Below are 18349 nucleotides of genomic sequence, written 5' to 3' on the forward strand. Positions count from 1 at the left end.
AACAGTTCATCTGGGGAATCTTTTCCACAGCATGTGGGGGAAGTCTAAAGGAATGTTTTGAAGTGAAGGAACTGTGAGAGCTACTCTTAACATATCTCTTATGACATAAAAGTCAGATGGGACAGATTAAATCATGTTACAGTGGTCATGAAGGTTGCTTCTGGTGCTGTGTTGTCTCAGCACAGTAGAATGCTAGGCAGAAATAAATACACCTGTTCACCCTTGAAATTGAAAGTTCTGTTTTAAATCCATGATGTTTTAGTACCTGCACATTTGCTTGAATTCAGTTCCTAGTGAGCAAACAGATTTATACATATTGACATTTAAAAAAAAAAAAATTCTGATGCAAGTCGGAGGCTCTCTTAGTAAGACATCTTTGTACTAATTTTTATTCCCTCCTTTTTAGATGTATATGCTGCCACTTAGTGGTTATTCTTGATTTGGATTTCTGTGGTTTGAAGATAAAGCAGGAGTAACCGGTCATATCACATGATAGTTCAAATGAAAGTTTATCTTTCAAACTGAAAGATGAATCTATAAGAGTAAATTTGTTCCAATACATTTCAGTACATTTTAGGAAGTATTACTGTGCATGTAAATGTATGACAGCTAATAGAAAATACAGAGCACAGTTGAAAGGAGTGAGGACTTTTTCATGCAGAGCATAGGTAACTCAAGTCTTTTTTTTTTTTTTTTGTAACTACATGCTATTCCTCCCACAAAATCATTTGCACAGTATTGTTTTTGTCACTGTAAAAATACATATTGAATACATATTGTTAAAAACAAAAGAAAGAACAACAACAAAACCTACACCCCATCTATCCATTAACACACACCAGTTGATTATGGTTATTTTGTTTTATAGACTATTTTTGCTTTATAGACTATTGTGTATAGTAAACATTGAGACCAATACGGTAGACATCTCTGCATGTGAACCTTGTGAGTCTATATATGTGTATATTATCATGAAAATGAAGAGAATATTTGTTTTTTTTAAATATGTGAGGATGTTTCTAGAGGATGGAAGACATGATTTGTGAAATAAATTATAACATAAATTGTTGTCTGCACAAAGCCTGAATAGTTACATGTTCTTGATGCATATTACTTCACATAAATGATTCTGTAGTACTTAATTTGAGGTTTTCTGGACACATACTTCTCTCTTCCCATTATGGTGCATGAGGAAGTAAAGTTTTCTTTCTACAGTTCAAAAAGAAAACAACTGTGGGGCAGAATAAAACACTGTTATTTTTAGAGTATAGGAAAGATTTGCTTTGAACTTTATAGTTGTTATAATTATAGACATTTCTTTTTATGGAAAGGACATATCACTACTCAGGAATAATACAGAAAGTAAACATATTTCTGATGTTCCCACAATTTTTTATGTGATATTTCAGAGGAATGTACAAAAGTAGAGTTCACAATTTTACATTTTTATGCACATATTTTACTTAGTTTTCTGAAATTTTCAAGTTAAATAATGTTTTCCATGTTTGTTTTTAATGGAATGTTGTTCACTGTTAATTTTATATTCCTCAGCATAAATCCCATTAAAATAATAATTAAAAAAAACAACACAGTAATAACTTAAGTGGTTAAGTTTAAAGCATTTTGATACACTTCTTCACTCTTCCTTAAAGTGGTTCATTCTCACAGCAGTTCTTCATAATGGCCTTGAAACAGAGAAAACAAAAGGCAAGATGCAGCAAGTCTTGTTCTTATGTAATTGTCTTGTGTGTCACTGTAGAAGCAAGAATATTCTGCAGAACAAACTTTTGAGGGCTGGAAACAAAGCCATCTCCATTGAATTTAATTATGGAGAAACTTCCAGAAGACAACACGAAAAAGGATGTTAGTTATTTCTGGGTCCTGTGTGAGAAGCTTGGCAAGGACAACAGAGATGGAGGCTAAATAGTGTGGAACACTTCACTATAGTAACCAGCTTCTTCAAATGACAGTGTTAACGAGTCTGACAGATGTTATTTGATAGCTTATCTTTGTTACAAGCGTATATTTAGTTTGATTTCCTGATTTTAAAATCACATGTTCAGTGTTATTAATTATTGATTACCTGCTTGTTAGCTCTTACCTTGCAAATCCATAGCAGTGAAAATTTTGAAGCAATTGGAAGGATCTGGTCCATTCTTATTTTTATGTTTTATAATTTTTGTCCAAAAGGATGGCATCTAAAGGCTCAGATGAAATACTACAAGTGCTGCTCCAAAAGTAACGCCTCCTATGTTATTATGTTGACCCACGGTGTCAGAGATAAATGTTGGTTATATGGCGCTAGAGGTTGAACTTTCCCACCAACATTCTGTTACATTTCATTACCACATGAAAGATGGCAGTAGAGGGTACTCTGTCCAAATGGCATCTGACGTGGAGATGTAGATGAAGTAAAGGTTGGAACAGAATTCCTCCATGCAGAAAAAAAATAGCACCCATTCACGTTCTTCAGCTTTTGTTGAATGTCAGTGGGGACCAAACTGTAGATGAATGGATAGAGAAGCAGTGGGTGCTGCATTCCAGCAGTGGCACCAGCAATAGTGGGTCACCTCCGCTGATGCAGACTTATATGAGCACAACATGCAGGCTCAAATTCATCACTGGCAAAAATGCAGAGAAAATGGTGGTGACTTTGTTGAAAAGTAGTGTTTTGTAGCTGATGATTTGCTTTGTCAAATAGTGTTATTGTACTTTTTGTTTTGATTGTAGTTCTCATAAAAATAAATAGGAGGCATTACTTTCAAAGCAGCCTGCATAATAATCAAAATAATACTTCATGCATTTTCCAAAATACAAAATAGTTTGTTACTTGACCAACAAGAGAGTACATAAGTCATGATCATGTGGTACAAATACACAACTTGATGAAGACACCAGTTGCTGGCAGTTGTTTACTTGCAGGATGGGCTAAATCGGCATAAATAAAAGTTTGTATACTGGATTGTAATACAGTGTCTTAAATTTTAGGAGGAGAGCGGGTCCTAATTTTTCTTTTTTTTTAGACGGTAGGCATTATCTTGGCAACTGCTAGATGGCAGCAGTGTGTAAATAGTGCTGCATGCAGGAATTTTCTTGAATGCGACTGATTTGGAAAGTCAGTTTATATTTTCCATCAATTTAAATTATGCCATCCATTTGTCATTAAAAACTGAAGATTTACACTTACACCAGTGAATGTGGCTTCAATAGATGCACAATATATCAATAACATGCTCAATTTAGCTGTAGAGTAATTTGCATTTGCTGTTTTAAAATTAGGCCTAAAGAAATTCAACTCCTTGCATCTTGAATTTTTGAAAATTATGACTGGCTATACAGCTTGTCTAATCCTAATTCTTAATATTTTAGGAATTTTTTTTTTTTTTTAAAGCTCCAATTAAAGTTCTGCAATCTTAGAAAAGCATTTTATTTAACCTTCTAAAAAACAAAAGATAAACTGAAAATGTTGATAGTCTGAGATGTCGCAATAAAAATTTTGAACATTTCCTTATGATTGTGAAGAAGGTGGTTTAAATTGAGTAGAAAAATGGAAGGAGAAGAAAAACAGAAAGATGAAAGATGTGTATTTTGCTTTTTAAAGGTGATTGCTGTTCATATTAATGCATTCATTACCAGTTTCATTGTTTTCCTTGGAGAAAAATCATATTGCATTTAGAAATAAGACAATCAGAGTTTCTTTTTTTCTATAGACTGTGTTTAAAAATAAGTTGCGATGTGAAGCCAGGCAAATTCTGCACAAGTGTTTGTACAAATTAAAGTTATGCATAAAATAATGCTTCCTATTTATTTCCATGGAAATTACAATAACTATGAAGAGCACAGTAGCACTATTTGATAGAACAAATTCTCAGAACAATAGATTTCACCATAGTCACCACCATTAGCTATGCATTTTTGCCAGCGATGAACAACAGCCTGCATGCCACACTTGTTAAAATCTGCATGGCCATCTGGAATATGAGTTGTCTTTCACGTTGCTGTTGCCACTGCTGGGCCTGTCAAATATCTGCAGCTTACAGGGTGAAAACTACTGTTAATGATCTCAAAGCAACATATAGGCTAATGGGTATAGTGCCATGCTAGCAGCCAGGAGGTTGGTGTCTCTTGCAGCCAAGCAGTTTCTTAATTTCTATATTTTTCTTTATACGCCAAGTGAACTGGATCATGTTACAGCAGTCTTCTGAAATCCGTAGAGGTCTTGCTTTTCCTTTAATCCTATATATAATAAGTAATGTAGACATATCTTGAACGTTTCCTGCTTGTTTTTGGTTTTTTTTTAACTGTAATTTTAGTTCCAATTTGGTGTAATTTTATTACTGTATTCTATGTTTTCTGTTTTCCTCCCAGAACGTGGACGCTTTGTGGCACTCCTGAATACCTTGCACCAGAAGTCATTCAAAGCAAAGGTCATGGGAGGGCTGTGGATTGGTGGGCCCTGGGAATTCTTATATTTGAGATGTTGTCAGGGTAAGTAATAGTGATTAATATATCACAGTAATACTATGTCAGAGGTAAGGTTATGATTCTTTACTAGTTCTGTTTGTGATCCTCTTAAGATCAAATTTGGGTTAAATTTGTTAATAACATTATCAGTTTTCATTTTTTTTTGTCTTTGAAGACAAGAATTACAGTGCTACATTAAAAACAAAGAAACAGGATACTACCATTATTGGCAGGGTATTTGTGGGGAGAGGAAATTAGTTTTTTTAGGTAATTCCTTTTAGGTATCTTAAGTACATTTGTTTAGTAGCTGTTTTTTTCCTAATCTCTTCTGACAAGAGTTCTGTTAAGTTGACGTTTTTATATGCAAGACCATAAAAAGATGAAGACGGTGAATACTGTTTTTCTTTGAAACTTCTGTAACCAGTTTCTAGCATAGCAAAACAACAATTGCAGTGGGAACTGCAGTCTGTTAATAGATAGATGGAAAGCAGGAAGACACGTTAGTGCAGTTTGTGTTAGTATTGAGCTTTGGTTTTAAGAAAAACAATGGGGAAAAGGTTGAACAGTCTATTTGATAATCATTTTTCTCAAATGTTATTTCTGATGTTTTGAAATTTCTCAAAATTTCTTTTTTCACAGAAGATAAAAATGGAAATTAGATTTTTTCAGCATTAATATAAATAATTGCTTCTCACTCTAAGTATTAGGTAGATAAAAGCAATTGCCTGACTTTGCTCTGATTTAAAAAGTATATATGTGTATTTTCAGTAAAATAAGTAACAGGGTTAGAGAGAAAGTGAAATTGTGCATGTTCCTAAACAAGGCATCCATATGCTTTTCCTTGTTTTTTAATATTTTTTTTAAATTTTTAAAACAGGTTTGTCATTGTTGCTGCTATAGAGTAAGTACAGATGAAAGCTATGTTTTCATAGCTTCCAAAGAAACAGTGTATTTCAATAAGTGTTTGTTAGAACAACTTCTAGAATATCAGTCCCAGTGTGCTCAATGCCTTCTCACAGACTGAGCATGCATCAGGTTGTCATTATGGCCTTTCGTTCTGAATCTTCAGCCCCATAGAGAAAAGTGAGAACAAAAACTTCCTTCCTTGGATTTGATCTTCCTTTTCTGTGACATGCCATCAGTTCAGGGCTGTGATGCTTGAACAAAAAAATTGATTGCATGAGCAGACTGTCAGTGGCTCATCGCTTCAGAGCTTCAGTGTACAGCAAATGTTTGATGTGAATGAGCCACTCATGCTATCCAAATTGTGTCCGAGGACAATGCTACAGCCCTCTGCTTGGTATTTTAAAGTCCTGAAGATCTGAATATGCATTTGCTGTGAATCTCAAGGCAGAAAAAGCATAGAAATGTACTAGGAGTTTCCTACTGACACAGGCAAGGTTGGCTGACTCATCTAACAAAAAGTATTTTATATAGGCTGATCTGTGTAGAGGTCAGGGTTCACCTTTGTTCCATAGCTACCTGTATGCGTGGGATTCTCTTCTTGCTTCGCAGAGGGATGAATGAAAGAAGCAAGATTCCCAGCAGCCATTTTGCTGCTAATCTTAGTCTTAGACAGCATTGAGGATAAAAGTGTCTGGGGTAATAACATTAGCTCAAATGTTACAATCTCCCAATGGTTGTCTAAGTGGTTTAACTTCCTTCCATAGGATTTGGTGGGGGACCTCTGAATACCAACTTTTCTGTTCTGCCTACCTACTCCCAGTGAAAATGCAAATCTGGCAGTTTCCCTTTTTTTTCCATAACTCAGGTAGCATAGTAGCAGAAATGGTTTCCAAGGCTAATGTACTGAGTGCAGGTGATATTCAAGCAAGATCTCATCTGTGGAGTCAGTGAGATCTCAAGACTTAAGAACACTGAACTATGACTGTTGCATGTTCTGCTGAAATATAGTGGGTACATATTTAACATAATGGGAGCAGCTGAAGTCATTTCTAGCTGTAGGATTTTCTGTGACTTGACACTGTGTGAAGAGGTCTTGGTTCCCTCAAGCTTAATAGGAACGTTTCAGCTATTGAGACTCTTAACTAATAGAGATAAATGATGCATTTTCTAAAAGACAGCTGAGGTCTTGTGTTGGCTGATTGACAGAGCAGCTGCTGTCTGCAAGTGGTTTTGTAACAGTCTTTCTTTTACTACAATATTTCTGATTTAATAAAAATATTTGTGTTTAAATGCTCTCCATAACAATGTATATATGCTTTGTTTCTTCAGTTTGGAGTCTCAGTCCACGTCTTGTTGTTTTAAAATTCTGAGGTTTGTGGACAAGGGGCTGAGGGTAGCAGAGACTGTGTTGTCCATCTTTTATTTAAAAGGAAATGTTACCACACAGATTAAATGCCTTTAGCATTTTATCAGCTTTTCACTGTTGCTGGCAGTAGCAATGTTTTAAAGCACTTTCCCTCATCAGCTCAAGATATGGCTTGATACTTACTGTCAAGGCTCTTAATGCAAGAAACAGCCATAAGAGGTTTTGTTTTGTCTTTTAACCCCTTAAAATTCAACAAAGACTTAAGAAGCAGGCCAGTTATTTGAAAGTGAGCAAAAATTGACTTTAAGACTAAGTTACTATGTGCAATTAAATGACTTGTGACATTTGGTATTTATTTCCTGAAGTTACTCTCTGGACCCCAAAAGCAATTGAAAAGAATAGAGAGATGTGTGTGTTAGGAAATGATCTCTCTAAAAACAAACAAAATAAACCACACTTTCCTGTTCTTCAGTGTCTTATTTCACTAACTCAGTCCCTGGTGGCCCATGGAATTCAGGTTCTGCACATTCTGGGTTTAGGGCAAAGTCCTGTTTAGGTTTGAGATAATAAAATATGGGGAGGAGAAAGAGCAGGGAAAGATTATTAATGCCAGAGTTTTTTTGAGTTAATCTGAACAATCTAAATAAAGTGTCAATAGAAGAAAATAGAAGTTAGGAGATTTATGTATGTTGAGTGACTATGTTCTGTTACAATCTACCACAGAGAAAAATATACTTGTTATTTAATGTATTACTCGTGTTAGAGGATTGTCATCAGAAATATAACTAACTGAATTTCCTCATTTAATGAGAACTATGTGTTTTTTTTGTTGTTCTGTTCTGGTAGTAACGTGACAGAATCACACAATCATTTGAATTGGAAGCGATCTTTAAAAATCACCTATTCCAACTCTCCTGCAGTGAACAGGGACACCACAGCTAGATGAGGCTGCTCACAGCCTTGTCCAACCTGACCTTGAATGTCTCCAGGGACGGGGTGTCCACCACCTCTCTGGGCAACCTGTTCCTTATCATAAAAAAAAAACTATTCCTTATATCCAGTCTACATCTCCCCTCTTTTAGTTTGAGGCCGTTTTCTTTTGTCCTATCACAACAGACCCTTTCATACTTGGTCTATCATTTATAGGTAGATAGTGATTGCTGCCTATAGTTTCTTATGTCAGACTTGCTTTTCCCTTGACATTTTGCAACACCTCTTCTTCAGTGCTAAAACGATCTGTTATTTTTGAGACCAATGTCAGTGCCATTGTTACGCATCAGTTAGCAAAAGGAATGGTTTGCAGCTGTTGTCTTATATACAGAGAATTTTTAGTCTTTTTTCAGTTGGTGGAAAAAAGGCAGCTGTTTATATTTGCTCTGTGGTGTGAAGATGGTTTGAAGCTCAAGGGGTTTTTTGTTGATTTATAAGGTAGCTTCCAGCACAGTAATTGTGCTGTTGTGTTAAAATTCCATGCTATGTGTTGCAGATCGACCAGTTACATGTAGCATCAAGTTATTAGTCAAGTTATTTGTTTTTTGAGTAAGAAAAGTTTTCACCTCATATTGCGATACAGTTCAAATACACTTTAAGCAACACTGACATTAAATTTTTATATAGCCAAACGTAATTTAAAAAAATAATTGAAAGGTAACATAGTAATATAGAATTTTCAAATTAGGACAGCACAAAGCAAACTTAACGTGCACAGATACATAGAAACATATACAAGTTCCTTATTCTTCTTGACTCAACACCTCAGCAGCATATAGAACTTTTGGAGATGGAGGAAAAAAAAATCCTATATTACATATCAATCTGTTTACTGCAACAGGCACCTTCATGCTGAGCAGTTCAAAGGTTTAATTCTAATTGCCTTATAATTCATTAATACACTATATACGTTTGTTGTTTTGCTTTGGAGAATGTGAAGGACATTACACAAGTGGAATAAAAAAAACGTTTATATGATCTACAGTAGTGTCTGGTTTGCAGAAATGTTACATGTTTTAAATACGTCCACTTTTCTTCTTTTCTATCAAATCAGTAATTCATAAGAATGTAAATATTTTTCCTGATATCTGTATGTTCTCCAGTTTCAATAGTGAGAATATTCAGTTTTTCATAATAATAACAAATAGTTTGGTCATAGTTCAAAGCTCAGAAAATTATAACTTTTCTTCCCTTAAAAAAAAAAAAAAAGATTAAAGACATATCTTAGTCATATTGGGAAGAATTTGGTTATGTCTGTGTCTGAATTTTAGAGCATTGAAAAGGAAATGCTAACCCACTTCACCATCAGCTAAATAAGCATTTAGTACTTCTGAAAATATTTACATGGAGGAAATAAAGTATGGTACTTGTTAGGGAATAATCTGCTTTGAGTAATGTAAAATTAAGGGAAGAACTTGAGATGAAGAAATGTTCTTGCCCTTGTTTCTGCTACCAGTGACTTCTAAAACCACCAGCACTGTATTTGTATTGTGTACACATGCCTGCAGTTTAAGTCTTTTAGAAAATAATTACACAGTGTTAAGAAAATGTGAAAACATTTTAAGTGTTGAGGCTGTTGTAACAGTATTTGAGATTTTGAATACTATCTGTATTAATTATATCCAGTTTCTGTTTTGTAAAGGATTTGAGGTAGAAGCATAAGAGCAGTGCTGTGTTACAGAAGTCAAGGTGGGAAAGATTAGTGAATGAATAGTTATTCCATTCCCCTAAAATATTTCCTGTGGTAATTTCTAAAATGATGACTATGAAAACCTCTTGGCGCTTGGTCAAAGCTGAATTTGCCTGTTGTACGGAAGTACGTACGCTCTGAGCCTCTTGCATTAATTAGGGTCTGTCATATATTGGTAAGGGAAGCACAGCAGAAAATTTTCTCAAATCTTACCGTGGATGTCAGACTGGAAGCAGTCTCTCTGATAGCTCACAACTTTATGGAGAATTCTATAGAAAATAAGTGTAGAATTTTAATTGTATCTTGATTTTCTCATCATCTTGGAGAGATTAAATCAATGCTTTATCTTTCCCAATGCAGAAAAGAGAGCTGCTCTTTAAGAGACTTGGGTTCTGAACAGTCTGAACAACTTGTCTCCTTCAGACCTTGTCTAACAAAGCCTGTACTTAAACTAAAGAAGTACAGTAAATAACTGACCTGAACTACCTTGTTTGTATGTAGGGCCTTTGACAGTCTGGATGGAAACTAGTCAGTGGTTACAGGACAAATTTTTTTGCAATGGCGGCCTCAATATGGCTTGGTAATTCATTTACCAAGTTAGTATTTGATTGTTGATGTCCTACCAAAAAGAACAATCTAATCAGTTTGGGGAGATTACTATAACATCATAATATTTGCAAGATTCTTATTTTCTTTTTTTTTTTTCCCTAACCTATATACATTTGTTGTGTTAAAATAGGTTTCCTCCATTTTTTGATGACAATCCATTTGGTATATACCAGAAGATTCTTGCTGGCAAAATCGATTTCCCACGGCATTTGGATTTATATGTAAAGTAAGTCTATGACTCCCAACCATGTCTTTTATATTCTAATTTCCTTCTGAGCATTCTTTTTGAAAGGATCTTCATAGATGATTGTGATTTTCTAAAACACTAAGTTGGAAAATATTTTAGATTGCCTTTACTTTTGCACTCAGAATTGTATGTGTGATAGACTTCAGGCAGGTGATACAGTTGTTATATACTATCTGCCTCTCATACTTCTCTGCATGTATTGGAATATTAAATGCTTTCCTGCATTGTACAAAGCGTAGTGGTGCTAGCATGGTGTGGGAGAGGAAGAAAAGAGAACTATGAGGAGATACTGTAGCATGAATAAAAATTAAGAGGACACCGTACTGTTCCTTTGTGTAAGTACCACTTAAATCACTCTTGGCATAACTACATGAACTCTGATACTTCTGAAGTCCAGAGTAAAATGGCTCTTCAGATAGTGGAGTCCCAGTTCAATGTGCAATCTTAAATATGCGTTGTTTTCTATTCACAATATTTTTCAATCATTACAGGTGGGTAGCAGATAAATGCTTCTTTCTCCTATTCCAGAATTCCTTCATTGAAAGTTCTGTCACTGAAATAATTGCTAGTAAATTTTAGAAGTTCTAAAGTGTAATTGTAAACATAGGTGCCTCTATTCAGATGAAGAGATGATTGCATGAGTGAGGGCAGGAAGTTATTCTTACATACCTAGGTTAACCTTTCGAGGTATTTTGAAGTGACATGTAGAAATGGCATGTGTTTAATGTCAACACTAGTTTGATAGATAAAACACTGTATGTCAAATATAACAAAATCTTTCCAACTTTATCTGAACATTCATGAATTCTCCTGCAAAGTTATTAGTTTGGGGAGAAATTTTTTAAGCCTTCTCTGAATCATCAGGTTCACTGAATCAAATCTGACTATGTCAGGTTATACTCATTAGTGTCTCTGATTCGTGTCTATTCTTAAGAGTGTTTCCTCACTATCTTGAATTGGTTTCTAACTAGGGTAGTCTCCTCCAGTCTTCCTAATCCAGTCTATTTTAGGAAAGATAGTGTGCATTTTTAGCGTGCATACTATGTGCATTAAAGTATAAAAGCATGACCAGAGCTGAACAGCTCAAATTTAGGGTATTTGGGTAGGTTGTTAGCATAGAGTATCTAGCAGCGCTTGAAGGCATTTGAAAGTAGAGGTGTTGTTAGTTTGTGCTTGTATTTAATGTTGACAGACAAGCATTTACCTCTACTGTCCAGAAGACACCTGATGCTGTAAGTTTCCTAGTTATGTTATTAAGCATGTAAATGCAGGTTTTGCTCTTCAGTCTAGACATGAATTGCAGGATACATTAATCAGCACACTTGCTGATACACCTCTTTGCCAGTTTTTGTTATCCAGATGTTCTTTCAGCTTGTGCTTGGCAGTTCATTCTCATTACATTCCTGCCTTTAAGGGGTCTTGTGGGATTCTGGTTTGGACTTTCTCCCTTTCACACTTTGGTTTTGAGTGATCTCATCCATTGACTTCACCTGCTTTCCTGCACCAAGTTGTTAGCATAATTTATCTCTCGTTGCAGCAACTTCCCTTATTTTAAATCATAATATGAAGAATAGGTAGTCTCACATCTTTGCACCATTTTCTTAAAGCACTTGCTAAGATTGTTTTGTTCTAGTAAGACAGTCTGCTTTCTTACTTATATCCCTCTTGCTTTCATTATCGTCTTCCTAGCAGTTGGTATCTCAGAAAGAAAGAGAAGTATCGTGTCCTATCTGACACATCCATCAAAGTATTGATGTTATACGGTGTTTGTAACAATTGAATTATAAGTCTTTGCTCTTATGCAGGAAAACTTTTCTTCTGTTTTTGTAAACTTTTCTTGCAAAGACAATGTTGGAAAATATCAAATGAAACATCGGTGCTCCAGGAATCTGGAAAGGTCTTGATGTAAAATCTCATTCTGCATGTACATACAGCAGTATATCAACAGATTCTAACGTGATGATTTCTAAATTTTTCTTGAGAAACTACAAAGTAAAGAAGCACTCAAATTAATAGGCATTATTCTAGGTTCTATTGAATGCAGCATTCTTTTTTTTTTGACAATACACATCACTGAGTTTCACTATGCTTTTCTAATATCAGTTTTTGAAGCTAACAAATAATGATCTTTTGAATGTTTTCTAGTTATACTGGAAGAACAAACGCCATGATTTCACTTTGGTTGTTGTATGTCTCTCATTTTGGTTTTCTGGATTTCTTTTCAGTTCTACTCACCTGAAAAGATTGTTTATAGCCACTTATATAGGCTTCTCTATGAAGAACTGGAAGGAAGTATTTCACTGAAGGTCACTGTAAAGGGAGTCAATTGATTTATTTAATATAATCCAAACAACGACTGTCTGAAACTATCATGAGAGTTTAAAAAGTGATTTCTGCCTTCTTTATTCTCCTTTTATCTGGCAGTTGAATATTTTTCCAGTTTAGTTTTAGAACTGAAACCTGCCAAATACAACAGCTTTTGAAACATTCACTTGTGAGTTCATGTATTCTTTGTGTGTACACTTCTGTGATTCCTAGGATACTTGACACAATATTGTTTTTGTTTTGGAATAGTAGGTGTTTGAACCAAGGGTAGAAAGAGACAGGTATGCTATGCCTGTAAATCAGCTTGCTTAAATTTCTGCAAGGTTAAAAAGTCTAAATTGGCCATATTCTCTAGATCTTTTGCATTTCATGCAATATTGGAACTTTCAAGTCTGTTGAGGCTGTAGAAACAAGAGAGATGGCTCAGTTGTTCTTACCTTTCATTGGAAGTTTGTGAAAGAAGAATGATATGTAGCACAGTAATAATTGAGATACAAATTAACTGCTTCAAATATATGAAGACAGATTTTCTCCCAACTCGTAAGTAATCAACTGAACTTGATAAATTATGCTCATTTAGTTTTATGTTGTTTGGCACTTAGAAAGCACTTAAAACACAAATCCTTTGTGTCTCTGAATGTATTTTCATCTTTTAGAATGTCGATGTAGATTTATGTAGAGTTGCTCAGTGATGTAGAATCACAAAGGAAGGTTTTCATTTTCATTGAAATGAAAGCTTGCAGGTCTTACTAGTTCTATAAAGATGAGTAGTTCTTCCATGGTTTCCCCAAATATTTAGCTCTCACAGAATTTAAATTTGAATGTATGAAGTTGAGGGTGTGACTTATATATGTGTATGTGTATATGTATATATGTATGTATATATGTATGTGTTCTGCTAAATAGATTTGAGATCAATTTTGATATTCAGAATGCCCAGGAAAGTACAACAATGCAAAGATAGTACTACTTGGGGAGAAGGAAAGAAGAGAACAGAAGATAATGACTCTTAACTCTCCTGAAATACAAAATGAATGAATGGATAAATAATACACAGTATTAACTAGCCGAAGTGATGTATTTTCTTATTCTACAGCATTTGTATGGCAATCAAATATATATTGCTTCTGTTGAACAGAGAACACATATTCTTTATTGCAGAGACCTTATTAAGAAGCTACTTGTGGTTGACAGGACAAGGCGATTAGGAAATATGAAGGTCAGTATAAAATGTTAGATGTAATGCACCAAGGTGAAAGAATTCTAAATAAAAGACTTACAAGTAGTTTTTAGTTTTATAAGCATGAGTTTGAGTTAAATGTTTCCAAATATGACTTCTGTTGTACAGTTCTAAATGAAAAGTTCACCTCTGTATTTCTGGAAGTTGTACTCATATTGTTATCCGCCTCTTCTCAAAAGTTTAAAAAAAAAAAAAAAAAAGTTTTTTTCCTTAATGTACATAATTGAAACCAAAGTAATCACTACAAAACACTGAAATGAAAAAATAAATGGTTTTATATATATAAATATTTTTATAACAGTATTTAGGACTTCTTGTTGTCAGTACTAAACATCTGTAACATTTGATAAAAGTATTTCCTAGTATTGTCTTCTACTTTACACTCCACCAACCCACAATTAATTTTTTTATTAGTGTGAGAATTAGGAAGCAGATTTGAATAAGAGTCGTTCTTTGAAGCTCCAAAGTAAACTGAATTAAATAAAACTACAGCGAATGGCATTGCGGATATTTTAAGTTTAATTTTCATCTCCCTTGTGTAAGAAAAATGCTAAAAATAAATAAATAAATTGGACTGTATTGCTGGAGCTGAGGATCTGCTAGGGAAATAAAACCTGTAAATTTATCCTGTAGAATCTTTTATTGATTATCTCCTGAAAAAATGATACAAGGTTAAATAAACCACCAGGTTTTTTTTATGGCATAGTTCTTATGGTGAAATACATGTCTTAGCATTCAGATGCATTTATTAAATGTTTTGTTTGTTTTTTAAAGAATGGAGCAGATGATGTGAAGAGGCATCGATGGTTCAGGTCTATAGACTGGGATGCTGTACCTCAAAGGAGACTAAAGGTGCCTTCTGAAAAACACTGTATAGGACATGCCAATGAGAAGTTATTGTTCATTTGAACTGTTCTGTTGAAACTTTTTTGCAGTGTGTGTATGTCTTCATGTGTGTATGAGTATCTGAGTGTTTGTATCCATCAATAATTATACTTTTTTTTTTTCCCCTTTTGCACTGCAAATTTAATTTATTTGAATGTCTGTTCACATATTGTGTGCAATACACTTATGAACAGTCAACTTAAAAAAGCTTGCTTTGTTTTGCTGGAGTCTGGTGATTAACATTACATACTATAAGCTTCAGTTTTCATTAATAGGTCTTTGTAAGTAACTACTGTTGTAGGATTGAAAGAGTGTTGATGTGGGATTACCTTTGTTTGCATCTTGTATTTGTGGGAATATTTTCTCTGGGCTTAAATTTTTTTCTGCCAAGTTCAACTCAGGTAAATGCTTTAATAAAATGTAAAGCATATGGGAGTAGGAAGAAGAGGAAAGGTGAGAGAGAAGGATTTATGAACGTAATTCTAACATAAGTTTTAACAGCACTGAATTCTAGTATTATATGATGAGGACAGATGTTTGCAAAAGCTATCAACACTGTAAAATGCTTTTTAAAGAACTTTGGAAGTAAACCTTTCTTTCCTCAAAGTTCTAACTGGAACAATTTCTCACAGAAGTGATTTTCAATAACATAGATAGCTGTCTGCAGTCAGTCAAGTACTAATTAGATGTTTGGATTTACTTTTATTTGCACGGCTTTTTACAATGAATTTCTAACTAGATAATTTGGGGAAAATAGATAAGAAGTGAAAACACTCATGAGGTATTTTTGTAAACAACATCCTAATGTTATGCTGTAGGCAATTTTTTTCTCTATTTGATGTTGGGATTACAACACCTTATTGACGATTTATCTACACGTGTTACAACAAAGGCACATTTTTCATATTACCTACCATAAATTCTGATCACGCAGAAATCACAGATGGGAATATAACATTGTAATAGAAATTTCAACTCTGGTTTACAATGATTTTTATTACTAAACAAATAGCAAATAGTATTAAAAAAGTGAATGTTAGTCTCAGATCCAAGCACCCTTTATGCAGCATTATAATTTAAAAAAACTCACTGGCATTCAGGTGATGAATTTGAAATTTTGTTTCTTATTCTTAGTGATAATTGCATTGAACTTTAGAAGATGAGGATGAGATCCTACTTAATTATTCTTCAAAGCAAAGTCATAAATTGGGTCAGAAATTTGCTTTGTGATTCTGCTTCTAAAAATAACTATTTTGATAATCTTAGTCTTTTATCTACTGATGAAGAGATGGAAAACATGACATAACACATGCATTTTTCCTCTAAAAAGAGTTGTTCTGTTGTACAAGTGGAGCACTGAATCACAGTCCTGAAATGATCTTAAATGCCAATATTTTGCAAATAACATTAAGTGCTGGGAGAGAGAACATAATTTTGTTAATGTGAATTCCTCTCTGCCTCCATATTACTTAACAAAACTAGTTTCCCTGATAGTTTGCTTCCAGGGAAGCAGGGCTATCAGGCATTCCGTCTCATGGAGCATATAGCTCTGATTTTTCTTGAAGACCAATTTTCCATGAGCCTTGAGGCTCTTTGACATTTTGAAAGCAAGATCAAGATAAAGCAGGCTTTGGGCCAGGCTACATCTTCCCTTGACTTTAGCTGTAGCATTTTGGCAATCTTCAGTCAGTTTGGGTAGCTGTCACTGCATAGGAAGTTTTGAAAGTACATTTTCCAGTTGTTTTTGCAGTTTGGGAACATTGGAGGATTGAGATTATGAAAGACTGTGACCTGGGGAGCTGTCCTACATACCTGTGTCCCCTGCACACAGCTCTCTGGACTCTGCATTAAACATAAATCACAGAAGCTGAGCTTCTGGAGCAAAGTAGATTGTGCCCATCTTCATAAGAATCTGTGCAGTATTCTGTGGCTGCCATATTGCCAAACAAGGCTTTGTTTTTGACTGAAGTGTGGAAGTACTGTCTGTAAGGACTTTTCCTTCCAGCTGGAAACTTGCTAACATCGTTTTTCAAAGCTTAAAATTTCAAATTAGATCTCAGAGCCAATGGAAGCTTTTATCAGGAAATGGAGGATAACATTGCGCTTCGTAGTTCTTTTTGTGCTGTAAGTTTCTTTGGCCTATTTGGTGTCCTTCAGGTTTTCTTAAACTAGAGCAGTATGTTTGGTATGCTGATACTTAAGGTCTCTATACCACTAAGAAGGGGATAGGAATGAAGGTCACTTGAGTAAAGAAATGTTTTTTCTACCTGTAATTGATTAAGTGTTTCAGAAAGAAGGTTTCTTACATTCCTGTGTCCAGAAGGCAGAGTAATCTCAGCACTAAACAGAAAATAGGAAAAAAAAGAAAAACTGTAAACTGTAAATCCAAAGGATCTTCTCAGGAAAGAGGTAGAAAACAATTACTTCTCATTGGACTTCCAACTTCCATAAAATCCAAAGATCCATTTGTGTTAAGACAATTTTACAGGCATCCTTGTGAAAATCAGTTTTTTACAGTGCAGCAGTTTCATTATTTGCTGCCTAGAAAAAGGTGTAGTAGATAGTGTGAGGCACATACAAGTTGGTCTTTTCAGCCTCTTCACATGCAGCCAATCTGTTTTGAAAGCTGAAGGTTTCTTTTCCTTCAATTACAAAGCAATTACCTGCCCTGCTATCGTGACTTTATCTTAGTTGAAAGGGATCTGATGATGATTATGCTTCTTCTTGCCAGTTGGCTGAAAAGTGAAAGATGAGGGGAATTGCAGAGTACCCCATAACAGAACATACCTGGAAGCTAAACTGAAATAATCTTGTGCAGTAATTAACTTCAATTTGCAAAGTATCTGGAGCTCGAATGCTAAACAAATAGATATCTGCGTTATAAGTGTGTTTTTTTTTTAACTTCATACAAAGTTTTGGAACATGTATGTGTTGCCGTAGTCTTTTCTCTCTCAACATCAGTCAGTATTGGTGAAATAGGTGAACTTCTGTAAATGCATACTAACTTTTTTTTGTACTTATGCTCATTAGCCTCCTATTGTGCCGAAAGTATCCAATGATGGAGATACTTCCAATTTTGAAGCTTATCCTGAAGATGACTGGAACAAAATGCCTCCAGTACCCCCTAAAGATCTAGAAATTTTCAAGAACTTCTGAATGCACCATCTACAATGGATAAGGTATGTTTACAGGCCAGGAATCCTCTTCAAAATATTGCAGGTCGGTGAGTGAGAGCCTTGTGCAGAAACTATGTCTTCTGATTCATAACAGTGATTAATTCTTCCATACAGGTCTTGAAACCAACATGAATTGGCCACAGCAATATATGGTATAAAGTAAAATTGAAATAATATATTTTAAAGCAGGCTTACTGAATGATAGAGGTATGCTACAGACTTTGTTCTATAGTGATTCCTATCCAAGCATATTTTAATCTTTCAATCTTAACTTTTTAAATTGAGTGTGAAAAGCAAATACGTAGATTGATTTGACAAATAATAACATTCATTTCTTAATTCCAAGGTTTTTGTATTAAGAGTAAATGCTTTAGTTCGAGGAACAGGATTGTCAATTTCATTCTATACTTTGAATTATGTTTTAGAACTGTGAAAGACTGAAAACTGACAT

The 18349-nt window shown here is 34.6% G+C and overlaps 1 protein-coding gene across 6 annotated transcripts in view; it reads left to right on the forward strand.

Annotated features, from left to right (window-relative positions):
* Positions 1–18349, forward strand: part of PRKX (protein kinase cAMP-dependent X-linked catalytic subunit) — a 59538-nt gene that overhangs the window by 34450 nt on the left and 6739 nt on the right. For 5 of the 6 annotated variants that reach the window (XR_016460295.1, XR_016460296.1, XM_031596130.2 and 2 more), the window contains exons 4-8: positions 4369–4488; positions 10156–10251; positions 13759–13816; positions 14612–14689; positions 17753–17901. Coding sequence is in view for 4 of the 6 variants with exons in the window: in XM_031596130.2 (XP_031451990.1) it covers positions 4369–4488; positions 10156–10251; positions 13759–13816; positions 14612–14689; positions 17753–17878 (478 nt within the window). In the remaining 2 variants the exon portion in view is untranslated. Of the gene's footprint in view, positions 1–4368; positions 4489–10155; positions 10252–13758; positions 13817–14611; positions 14690–17752; positions 17902–18012; positions 18348–18349 lie in introns of those variants that run through there. The other variant, XM_031596131.2, reaches the window with a different exon arrangement.

The sequence above is a fragment of the Phasianus colchicus genome, chromosome 1 (assembly GCF_987193195.1).
Source record: "Phasianus colchicus chromosome 1, bPhaCol1.hap1.1, whole genome shotgun sequence".
Classification (NCBI taxonomy): domain Eukaryota; kingdom Metazoa; phylum Chordata; class Aves; order Galliformes; family Phasianidae; genus Phasianus; species Phasianus colchicus.